The 12,730-nt window shown below is 36.2% G+C and overlaps 1 protein-coding gene across 1 annotated transcript in view; it reads left to right on the forward strand.

The window, feature by feature from the left end:
* The window catches only part of NBAS (neuroblastoma amplified sequence), a 165,869-nt gene that overhangs the window by 38,994 nt on the left and 114,145 nt on the right, over positions 1-12,730 (forward strand). The window contains exons 22-29 of the mRNA XM_017824811.1: positions 4,038-4,121; positions 4,756-4,909; positions 6,277-6,462; positions 7,239-7,412; positions 8,376-8,509; positions 9,222-9,284; positions 10,416-10,538; positions 11,979-12,081. Of these exons, the coding sequence (XP_017680300.1) occupies positions 4,038-4,121; positions 4,756-4,909; positions 6,277-6,462; positions 7,239-7,412; positions 8,376-8,509; positions 9,222-9,284; positions 10,416-10,538; positions 11,979-12,081 (1,021 nt within the window). The remainder of the gene's footprint in view (positions 1-4,037; positions 4,122-4,755; positions 4,910-6,276; positions 6,463-7,238; positions 7,413-8,375; positions 8,510-9,221; positions 9,285-10,415; positions 10,539-11,978; positions 12,082-12,730) is intronic.

Consider the following 12,730-nt stretch of genomic DNA (forward strand, 5'->3'; position numbering starts at 1 on the left):
TTATTCAATTAAACAAAAATTATTTTTTTAAGTGGTAAACTTGCAATTTGAGTTATTATAAGGCTGGGACGTTAGAGAAGATATTTTTAATGGGGTCTTTATGTAATTCATGACTTCTCTTATTTGGTAAGGATTCTAAAGTGTAAAGTATTTTTAAAAAAATATTTAAAGCAGTTGGAATTTAAAGGCAAACCCAGATGTTTTTTATGTTTATAGGGATAGGAAAGAAAGTACCTACTTTTAGGGAAATGCAGATCATTTTCTGGAAACAGTTGGGCATACAGGCTGGGTAGGTGATTGGTATTTACTTGTCATGTGTCTCCCCTGTTGCACTACTGTCAGTTAGTTCAGTGTGTCAGAGACACTTGCAAAAGCCATATTTTGGAAGAGAGGAGTAGGAGCACAGTTTGTTTTCTCTTTAATAGAATAATGGGATCATTTATGTTGGAAAAGACCCTGAAGATCAAGTCCAAATTTAAACCTAACACAGCCAAATTCACCTCTAAACCAGGTCCCTAAGTGCCACATCTACATGTGTTTTATTACCCCCCAGGGATGGAGACTCAACCAATATATTGTCTTAATAAGACGTGAGTGAGAAGGACTGATAGAGAGGGACTGAATTTGTTTTACAGGTTCCCCAGTACTATTCAGGATATTCTTAGTGGAGCTGTTGTTTATAAAAAAAAAATTGTTATTTTATTGTTTTACTCCTAAAAAAATAGTCTCAGACACAGTATGGACCTGTAGGACTTGATTACTTCAAATAATTTCAACAAAGTACATTACTAATCTTGGAGACAGAATAATAGTTAAGGCATTAGTATGTGAGCTAATGTTGGGATAAAAAGCTATCTGTAATGTGAAATTAGAGTTGTTACCTGAAAATCTCCTCTTCTTGTGTTATTTTTCATAGTAATTCTGCTACAATTTTGCAGACATTTGGAGCAGCTTCTGAAACGAAACCTTTGTCTGTCCTTTACTGTATAAAAACTCTTTTCTCTTTTGTTTTCCCCATTTAGAAAGTGTGTTAATATTTAAAAAAACACCCAGCCCCTCTGAAAAGAACAACAAAACCAAACAATAAAAACCCCCAACCAACCAAAGTTACATGAAAAGGGGAGATTTCCTCAAACCCTTTGTGTTTGATTAATCTGTCCAAGACCCTTGTGCCTGACCAGTCTGTCAGTGTCCCATATAGGGACTCTTCACTGAGTAGTTCTGCAGATCAGAGGGCAGTTTTACTGACACGCTCAGGGTCACAGGCCAAAGGGAAAGACCCCTCCTGGGGCTCCACACCTTTATTCAAGTATGTTACCCACTGTCAGCAGCTGCCATCATCCTTGAAGGACTCACACTAACAGTTCATGGAATAACACTCTTTATTAATAAAATTGGGGCAGGTTAAGGTTTGAGGATTGCTGGTGATAGTATCTGACTGCTAAAACATATTCAAAGCAATACGGGCAAGCTGTCCTCCCTAACAAAAGTTAGCTTGAGGTATTCATTCAGTGCATGTAGAGTATGGTTCTTGCCCAGTAAGTGTCCCTATGGGGGAGAAGACAGGTTCAGCCCTAACTTCTCCCCATTCTTAACTTTTACACTATTTCTTTATGAAGTTGATCTTGAGTGACTGCAATCCTACATTTTACTTGGTGAGGGATGGAGGTACCTTGGCGTCGGGTAACAGTGTAGAATCTGAGATAACCTTAGGATGGGGATATGCATCAGTCCAAAGAAAGTGATTCAAAAGCAAGACATCTTCCTTTATCTCCCTTGGTTTTCAGCTGTGATGTGGCTTATCAGCAAACAAGGACCGCTGAGTTCCTTCCTCTGCAAGGATTTAAACAGAGTCTGGCCACAGTTTTTCCTCCACTCCACCCTCCGCTTAGTTCCCTTAGCATTTATTGTGTACGGGAAATTGGGCATGCTGACCACATCCAGGGAGTAGCAAATGCATTTCCCCCTATAATTTCTGTACTGTTATAACTACGTCTATAACTTTCTACTTTTCTTGAGTTTTACCCCCAGTCTTTCCACAGACCTGCCCCCGCCTAAACAACCAACGAACCAATCCACCCCTTGAAATGTCTTCTTAAGCCTGTTGGGAAATGAATGGGAAAAATTTACTAAGAAAAGAAATTGTCATTGGCAAATTTTGTCCTGCTTTCTTTTCTGTGAAATAGAACACAGAAAAGGAGAGAGAGCATTATTGATAGAGAGTCATAAAGTGCTGCTTGTACTGTCTTGATTTTATATTTTGGAAGACAGCATTAATGACACTTTGGCTTTTTTGGTATTTGACATTTCAACTGATAAAGAGAACTCTTTCACTACACACTGAACTTTCCCTAGTAACATCCTCATGTATGACATTTGAAATAAGGCCATATTAATTTAGTTTATGAACTCAGTTTTAAATATTAATATTTAAAATTATTGGTAAATTGTGTTATTTAAGATTTAAACAACTAACAGCCTCCCTAATCCCCCAAATTCATGGGCGGATGATGAATCTTTCAAAATTAAGATGAATCTTTCAATAAATTTATGGCATATGTACCAGGAATAAAGTCACTTGAGGAAAGTGACTATTCCTGGTACATATGCCATAAATGTTAATTTGGAGTTTTCTTTATTAATTATTTTTCAGTGATGTTATTACATGGTGCCTAATTATTAAGAGAACTGTAGAGTGTTTTGTCCAGCTGAACTGGAGTTGAATGCAGGTGTTGCTACAGGAATAAGCAGTTTTCCATCTTCTCCCTTCCTTTTGTTTGACTTTTATAACCTGCAAATCTGCCAGTTTACTGCTGGCTTTCTGCTGCATGTATCATTTGGGAGGGGTCGGAATTACTGTGATAAAACCCGGGGTGTTATTTGTTAATGCATAGAGGAGGGAAAGAAAGAGCGACCGACCTTCTGGATGAGATGTCTGTGTGTACTGGGCAGGGCAGTTAGTGTGGGCATGTCTTACTTTGCTCAGTGAGTTTAATGGCTGTTGCTAAATGAGATGGAGTCACTGATTTTTAGTTGCTGTTTTGACTCTTGCTGTATTGTGAAATTGATTTGTTGGTTGGAATTGTGTTTCTTTGGAAGCTACTGAGTTACAGTGCTGCTCTTCAAGGGATGAGAAGATTGTGTCAGTTTTTAATTTATAGATAGACATTGTCCACATAGTATTGCTGTTGCTGTTTATTATCAAGGTCAGAAGAAAATGTGTGAAACTTAAAACAGCTTATTGCTCCAGTATGCTGCAACTCTAATGTCTCTACTTTGTAAATGGTTTGTTTCTTATTTCTACAAGTGCCAGAACCTATAAGGTTCTTTTCTTTCCCTTTAGTTTATGTTCTTCATTGCTTGATGTGTTTTTTTCGTGTTTTATACTGTTTAAACAGTTAGCCTACAGTAGCAAGCCATAACTAATCATTCAGATAAATAGCCCATGCTGTTCTAAGCAGATTTTTTTTTTTCTTCATCAACCTCAATATTTAGAGGATGTTTCTCTGTGGAAGGTTGTAGTCAGAAAACCACATTAAACTTAATTGAGAAGATCAGTACAGCAGGGTATATCTTCTTTTGCTTCAGTACAAGGATTTGTGCTAAAATTTGAACAATAGTCGTGGTTTCTTTTCAAGATGTGAAGTTTGTAGGTTTTTATTGATTTCAGTCTTCTGTGACAGCATATGAAGTCGGAATACTTAGTGTGAAGTAGTAAAAATTCTGAAAGTGTGTAGTGGTTTTCTTTTCCTTTTTTTTAAGGTACAGTAAGTAAGAAAATCAATTTATTAATGTTTTTTATTGGATCTTTAATGGTATAGGTAGAATATGTGTTTGTACAGATAATATAGAGGCAAATCACACTTGTAAAGCTGCATTAAGAAGTAATAAATCTTAAAGAATTGATACTGTGAATGAATGACACGCTTATGAATTCACTGAAATACTTGTGTATGCTGTGTATTCTATTAATTGAATGCCATAAAAAATTAAAAATAAATGAAATCTGGTAAAGCTTCCCTTTTCTTTTATACCAGTTACAGGAAAGGGATATTGAAAATTCTTCCTTGGAATGAGCAGAAGCATCGTGAAGAAGACTGGTGTGAAAAAGCAGAATGCAGGTAAGTATATAAAAAGCAAAAATATTTCTCCATATTTATGTACATTTCAGAGAAATAATTTACTTACTAATTCTTAAAGTGTGGGAAATACCCAGTAAGACTGGTTTCTTATTTTTTGTACTCACTGACTTGTGTTTTCAGCCTTCGTAGTGAGTCTGAGTGAGCACTGTTTCATGTTCCAGCGTTACCTGCAGTGTGCCTCTGTAATGAGTAACTTTGGCAAGTGCATGTGAGCAGTGGAAGGTTACTGTTGGAGATCCTGATTTATTTATCTGTTTTTCCTTCCACCCCATTACATGTCAGCCATAACATTATCATAGCAGCATTAATGGATCACAGAACTGCCTTTCACTGTGTGAGGAACAGATGGAAAGCAGAGGTGGGCATACCTGTGTCTTCAGTAGAGAGGATTCTTTCCTTCATGATCTATCTGCTGTTTGAAATCTCTTACCAGTTGCTTTTCTGACAAAACTAACACTCAGTGTGATTGGCATTTGAGTCTCATCAAATTATTGTGTAGCGGTAGGTTGATTGATAATTTTCCTTCGGAAGTTTTAGAAAAAAGACTGATGTGGGAACAAAAATGCAAGCAAATATATACTTAAACATATACTTCCTTTTTTTCTTTTTAAAGGATAATTATTGAACCAATTTTGCAAGATGAAGGCGAGTTTCTGTATGAAATGCAACCTGAATTACTGAAGTACAGGACTACTGACCTTTCAGTGGATCTCGTTACTGATTGGTATTTGAGCAGAGCACAGGAAATTGAAAAATATGCAATGCAGGTGAGAATAGCAGTGAGGAAATGATGGTGGCTGATCAACCTTCTTCAACAAAATCCTTAATATTCTTAATGCATAGTAATGGGACACTTTTCCCTCAGTAATATACACTGTGTCTCAATCTTCATTATGGCTTTTGAAGTATTTTTTTTTTACAGTGTACTTATGCTTGCTCTAAAGTTTACTTAGCCAAATAATTAATCCGTAGGAATGAATAGGAATCCAGTAGATTCCCTTTCACAGGGTTTACCATAGCAGACAGTAGCTCTTTTGTAATCCATGAAAAATGTTTACCATTACATTTTCATGTTTACAGCTAAGGGGGGGGAAGTTGTGCACAGGATGTTGGGAAACATATTTTATTACCTGCCACGTGATACTTTATCATGTATATTGATATGTGGCAGTCATGTGTCACTGTCATATGTCAATATGTGGTATTGTCATGATTGATTCCTGGCAGTTATATTGTGTGTCTGTAGGGCTACCATGCAGCTTACTTTTGCTTGATTTTCTTTGTATGTTAAAAGTATGTGAAACTCTGCGTGGTAAAGATAAGCATTGCAAGTAAGAGCAGAGCTCATCACTGATGTGCTGCAGTATTTTAGTGCTTCTTAAGACAATTGAGCTGCAAGAAAAGGAGATTGACTGGAAGTATCACTATGAGTTAGTTTTAATGGGTGAGTTCTTTCATTCTTCAAGTTTTCAGTCCTCCAAGGCTCTTCAATTATAGTTGCCTGGGATCTTAACAGCCTATCAGTATGTATGGAAATAAAAGCAACTTCTAAGGATCAATTAAATTGTGAACGTAGAAATTAAATTTCGTTCTGCTCTTCCACACTTACGTCTGTCTCGCTGAATACATACAGCCAATATTGCATTCTTTGAAATCCAAACAGAACCTTTCATATAAAGGTAGTTTCAGTCACCAGGGAAAAAGGGTGTAATTATCTCCTGTGACATAAAATGCAACAATTAAAATTATTAAATCATGATCAGCTAGAAAAGTCACATTACATATCAGTTACCTAATTGTCTTAGAGCAATCCTTCATATTCCATACAGTGACATGAGGTGATGTATCTCTGTTTATGATCTCCAGAAGGTATAATATTCTAAATTATGTGCATGGGATGCATTTTGGTCAAAAACCTTTTATGACATCATTGTCTAAGATTAAGTATTTTATTTGGTCTTTATAAAGCTGAAAAGAGCAAGCCATTTGGGAATATACAGTCCACAAAAGCTTCTAGGAACTTAAAATTGCCTATTAAGCAACAGGGAAAGAAACACAAATGGGGCACAGATTGACGTTGGTTTTTGGCAAACGAAAATTGTTCAGCAGTGAGGTTATTTTATTATTTTTTCAGGTCGACTGTGCTCTGTCCCTTGTTCGTCTTGGCATGGAGAGGAATATTCCTGGTCTGCAGGTGCTTTGTGACAATCTGATCACTCTTGAGACAGTAGTTTATGAGACTGATGGTGATCGAACCTTGACTTTAAAGGAACTTCTAGAGATGAAAGACATTGAGAAGCTGAGACTGTTAATGAAGAATGTAAGTTTCAAAATAAATTAATAAGTATACCTTGGTTTCCTGTAACTCAGTTTACCATAAGTCCTGTATATATAAAGATACTGTTAGTGGCTGACATTTACCTGATGAACCTCTGTCTTTAATTCAACAAAAATTTAACACTTTTACCATTCCTTTACTGTGTGTTGGTGTCTTTAAATATTGTCAAGAAATCTTAATATTTGCCTCTGCAGCAGATGTGTGTTTTTCAGTTCTCTAGTCAACCTGTCCGTGGCATTTGAGAATACAAAAAGACCTCTTGGAAAGCTTAAAATATAGCTAGAGATTGAATAGGGCTCTGAAATTCAGTTGAAGCATTTCTAGAGGAAAATACTCAAGATTTTCATTTTTTTCCTAGGATTTATGTAGTCACTCATAATTAGTTTTCCTGTCTTGCATTCTTGCTGAAAGTCATGCTACTCTGGCATGCTTGCAAGCCGATCTTTCACTCATATTGAAATGGCAGGAGGAAAACAGCTGGGCTTTCCTCATGGAATGGGCTTTATTCCCTGTACTGCTCAGTTTCCCCAAGCCATTGAGTAGCAGAAAGGTTGTTTCAGTGCTTCATTGTACAGTGATCTGTGCAGCGGTGGTGAATGTCAGGCTTCAGCTCTTGTTTGTGATAGGTGAAGATACTGTTTCAATTACATTGATCAAAATAGATTCTGTTTGTTTTTTGCTTTTTTTTGCTTATTTTGGATAATGAAGCTGAATTTGTTCCTTTTTTTCCCCTCTCTGTAATTCATTGTGTTTTCCAGTCCTCCGATGAAAAATATGTGAAGAATGTTTATCAATGGATGATCCCTTTTCTCCACCGCTGTGAAAATCAGTCCCCTGGACTTGCAAATTCACTTTTTAAAGAATATTTAGTAACACTGGCAAAGGAAGACTTGACTCTACCTCTGAAGATATTTCAAAATTCAAAACCTGCTGTAAGTGTAGAGCCCTGATGATTCTACTGGTTTGTTTGGAAATTCTTGTCCTGAAGAGATAAGTTCATAAATAGGACTAGTTCATTTAAATCAGATCGTCTTTCTGATCTTTCTCTTCCTCTTGGACTCAGAATTTGTTATGTTTTAGAACACATTAAGTGAAAGGTTTTATACCATACATTATAATGCAGCTAAACTGTCCTTGATGAGATTGTCAAACTAGTGTAAAAATTATCTTGACCTAGTAGAACAGAAGTTATTGTATGGATTCTTCTTTGAAGTAATTTTCTGGTAATCTGTTCAAAGTAAATTCCTGGCATATTCACTTTTAAAAAGTGAATATGAAAGAGTTTAATGATCTCACTAATATTTCTTTCCTGAGGAATTTTACTAGGATTAAGTTGCAAATTAATTCCCCTGCGTCCCGCCTTCCACAGGAAATCTGAAGAATAAAATGGGGATTATTAAGATTGAGGGAAAAGTTCAGTGAGTAAGGGTTGAAGTTGCCTTCCATATGAGTGTTTCATGCTGCTTCTGTGGTTTAAATAATTCTTCCAGAGCACATAAGCACATTTTTGCATGCTATTGAACTTTCTGAGTATATGGACAAAAATCAACTAGTGGAGCAAAACCACAGCTATTTTGTGTGTTGATACTGTTGAGCATATTAAACAAATCTGACAAATGTTTGCAGCAGTTGCCTTCCTCTGCCCTCTGCCCTCTTCGCTTTTCAAATTCCAGAAGGGTATAATGGCACACCACTGTTCTTTCGAGTGTCTGCACTGCAGGAAACTATCCAAGTTATGTTTCAGGTTGTGACTTCACCAGGTTTTTAGCAAGGGGCACTCTGATTGCATCTAGAGACAATTTACTTACTTGGAGTACACGTCTTTTTATATTCAGAAGAAAACTGTTGAATTAGAAATGGAAAATAAAAATGAGTGTGCTTTCTTTTCTTGTTAGTGTCAGCAAAAAATTATTCCTGATCAAGACCAACTTATGATTACGGCACTGGAATGTATTTATAGCTGTGAACGAGATGACCAGCTCTCTCTCTGTTATGATATTTTGGAATGTCTTCCACAAAGAGGATATGGGTAAACATTTTCAGCTGGTTATTTGTAAATATTTTAGAAATATTAAATATACTTGTGAATTAATGCTTTAAAAATGGTTGTTAAGTCACTAAAGGGCAGTTGATGTTATTGGAATATTCTGCTCCTGTCTGAGTTGCCATGATTGTCATATGTGTATCTGTATGCTTGTGATGTGTATGTACTCTACCAGGTAATGCAGAAAAACATGAGTTAAAGTAGCAGCCCGGAGCAAGGCTTCTGTGTTAGCTCCTTAGACTTTTATAGTCTGATGAATTGAGGCCCAGTGTTAGTGTCGTATTGGTCTCGTTACAATTAGTGGCATGTTGCACTTAGCTTGCAAGCAGCAATATGGCCCCACGAGAGAGGGAAGATGGAAGACCCATATGAAGGGCAGGTAGTTCTCAAGAAAGTGGAAACATGAGGAGGAGATGTCAACTATTATTCCAGTATCTTTTGCATGTATGGAGGAGAGAGCCTGAGAATAGTCTAAGGAAGAAGCTCTGTTCTTGGGAAACTGAGGGACCCTCTCAATTTTAACTGTCTTCCCAGCAAGAAACCAACAATTTTAATATTTTCAAGTAAACATATATTTCATTTTAATCAAGGAATTTTTCAAACTGCTTATCTTTATATCAGTGTAATATGAAATACATTAAGAGATTATAAGAATTACTTTTGTATATATGTATTTAATTGTGTAATATCTTTGCAGGCCTGAAACAGATAAAACTAACACTCTTCATGATGAAGTAGATGAACTGGAACAAATTCTTAGGTATTTAATTTTGCTAAAATAAATAATGTATTCTTACACAAGTCACTAGGCAGAGCCAAGAACTTTTTTATGACAAGAAAGCAGGAAGAATACTTACCTTGTTTTTAGTGCTGTCAACAAGATTATCTGCATGTTTTTTTTTTATTCAGAACATAGAAATGTTGAATGGTTTTATCTATTTGAATAACTTAAAAATGCATAGATTTTTTTCTTTATAAGTTTGGGATTTGGGGGTTTTTTTGTTCTTTTTTTGAGGAAAAAGAGGGTTAACTGAGGAGTTTTGGTGCTGTGGAGATGTTGGTACTAAAAAAAAAAATCTCTGGAGCAGTTAATTAGGGGTGAGATAAGGAAAGGGTTTATTGTGCCAAGGCAATAAATGTTACGACACGGCCCGCTGTGCCCGAGATGTTACATTTTATAATACCATCTATCCAATCCCAAATGTGTCCACCCTGTGGCCTTTGCTCTGGACTGCCCAGGGTCCACCCCCTGGGAATTGGGGCTGGGGGCTTTTTGAGACCCTCTCTTCATCTATCTTCATCTTCTTCGGGGCACAGAGGGTACATATTCACCTAATTCTTGACTCCGTTTTGTTATTCGGGCCCTGATATGCTGTTCCCTAAACAGTCTAGGCCTTGCCTTGAAAAAAGACTAAACATTGCCACTGAATTCAGGGGTAGGTTTGATACGGGGAGCACAGAATGGGGTAAGAGGGTTAAGGAATGTGTAAACTAAGGGTGCTACAGGGAAAGGGATGTGAGGGTTGCTGCTTTTAAAGTCTACTTTCACTACTTATAAAACTTATAAGGCTTACAAAATTAGAAAAATAAAAAACCATTAGGGGCTTAAGGCATCAGTTTGTTTTGGTCTTGATACTCTGTAATGCTTTAAGTGATCAAAGATGAAAACTGTAAAGATATGAGATTATTGGTGATGTTTTTACTGTATTATTATTATTATATATATTTTAAAAAATGTAGATAATGTTACTCTGGCTAATCCCTACTGTTACAGATTTTATGGAGTCTGTTTGCATTTGCAGTACGTTGTCTGAGACAGCTTTAAGACTGCTGCTGCAGCAGTAGTTGTACGATTGTGCAGGATTCAAAAACGCTGACTCTCTATTTACAGTGTGTCAGAGCTGTTGGAGAAACATGGACTTCAGAAACCTGTTTCTTTTGTGAAAGACACAAAGGACAATGTGGAGGAGGCACGGAAGCTGATGATTAGGCTGACAAGGCACACAGGGCGCAAGTTAGTATTCCAAGGGGAGCGGGAGATAAGAGGGAAAGGACAGTCAGGTAACAGTCCCTGCCTGTTGTGCTGCAGTAGGGAGCTGTGGCATTCACCCTGAAGATGGTGTACCTAAAATACATTTGTTAAACTAATGATTAACGTGATTGCTGTTTTGGCTGCATTCTCCACAGTCAAGTCTGTCTTACTTCGAACCTGCTTTAGTATGTTTGTGTTCAAGTAAACAAGCCTAAAAGGCTGCAAGATGATGAACTGTAAAAGTTAACATATTGTAAATGAGGTCCTTTAAGACCTATTTAATTTTATTGAGAGTGTAGGATTTGTAAAATAACACTTAGTTGTTTTGGCATGTTTTCTTGGAACCCTTGTAATAGGATAATTTATTGATTGTTACTTATTGATTCTACTGCTTATATTCCCAGTATAATTTTTCTACTTAAGAACTACTTCATTTACGTCATCTTTCAACTGTGCATGAATTATTACGGGCTCTTGGCATGAGCAGATAAAAAATTTGAACCCTGGGAAAAGCAGCCATCACTGTGGGTGATTTTTCTTTCTTATTTAAGGCAACATGCACAGCAGTTTATTGGTGATGGTAAAGTAATATTTAGATTTTTAGTAGTATGAAAGCTTTTTAAGAGTTCTAAAAACCTTTCTTTGCAAAGATCAAGTCAATGCCTCTGTAGGAAAAATGTTGATTTTTCCACTCATGGAGACTCTTTGCTTTGTCAAAATGAAAGTTAATGCCACATGAGAAAATCACTATTATCTGGAACTAGCTTAAAAAATCTTTTTTTAATCTGAAAGGCTCAAGATAATGTGAGAAAGCCTTCATAATGTTTTTACTAATAAAAGTTTTAACAGAGCACAGGAAGTTGAAGTTTTGTGGGTCAGCATTGATCCAGGGATCCAGAGGGGCAAGAATCTGAATACCACTCAATTTAAAGGAACAAAATAAAGTTGCAGCTCTATTCTGCTGTGATTGCATGCAATTGATTAGTCCTTGGAGATAGCCTACAATGAACAGCACTTTAATGATCCTCAGTTGCTGTTAGAAACTTGTTTTTGTCCTGCTATTCTTGGATTATGAGGAAGAAAGCACATCCAACTTTCTGATGTATTATTGAAAATTTTCGAAACCTACCTGGGGGATCTTGAGAAAAATTCCTTAAATCCCTGTCTTATCCCACAGAAAAAAGAGAAAACACTTGGGTATTGCATTGTTGTCAAACCATGTTATCCCACAGACACTTTTTTAATATTAATTAATATTAAATGCATTCTATCTTTAAGTCACTTCTTGTTAAAAGTCCAGTTCAATATTGAAATAGCATTTGAGAAAACTCTTATTTTTGGTGATTGAAATGTAGTGTTATCTATTGCTTTTCTTTAAATCTGTTGAGGCAGGGAGTGTTTAATTTTAAAAAATGTTTGTAGGCAACCGTCAGCCAGTGAGACACAGTGGAAGGAGTTGCTCCAGGATATGTTAGACATGCAGCAGAAAGTGTATAGATGCTTACATTTGGATACGTGCTATGAGGTGAGTTTTGTGTCTTCTTACTGACTTATGTCCCAGGTAAGCTACAGATACTCATTTCATATTGTTACTCACAAATGTAAACACATTTTTATGTGTTGTATTACTTGGTTGTCTACTGGCTTTTTTGTGGTATTTTCATTCAGACCGGAAATTTCTGGTGTTAATTCATTTTGTCAAAAGCCTCTTTAATAAATATCCTGTATATATTTTACTAGAATTCACCTTTTTCAAAATTGAGTCAGCTTCTTGAGGCTGTGTGCTGTAGACAGTAATTCTGTGTACAAATGTGGTTAGCAATAAACGCTTTAAACTAATAAAAATAAATACTCTTTTAGATAAATGTTATCTTCTCTCAAGCATTCCTTAAACATGAAGTTCTAGTTTGATAATATTATCCAAGATCATTATAGGATTATGGACTTTCTGCTGCTTGCAGTTGAAGTAAAATAATGTGAAATGAGAAATCTAATTTCATTGAAGGAGAAAAATTCTGCATGTGCATAAAATCCAAACCTATGTCATTAGTATTTGCAAAGGACAGCTATTAGACTGATACAGAATTTGCTGTGACATTTATTTTTTATTTGCATTTTCACTTCAATATACTGCAGTTTTTTTACAGATACAGCACTATTTCCACTATATTTCA

The sequence above is a fragment of the Lepidothrix coronata genome, unplaced genomic scaffold (assembly GCF_001604755.1).
Source record: "Lepidothrix coronata isolate B3197 unplaced genomic scaffold, Lepidothrix_coronata-1.0 Scaffold113, whole genome shotgun sequence".
In the NCBI taxonomy this organism is placed as follows: Eukaryota; Metazoa; Chordata; class Aves; order Passeriformes; family Pipridae; genus Lepidothrix; species Lepidothrix coronata.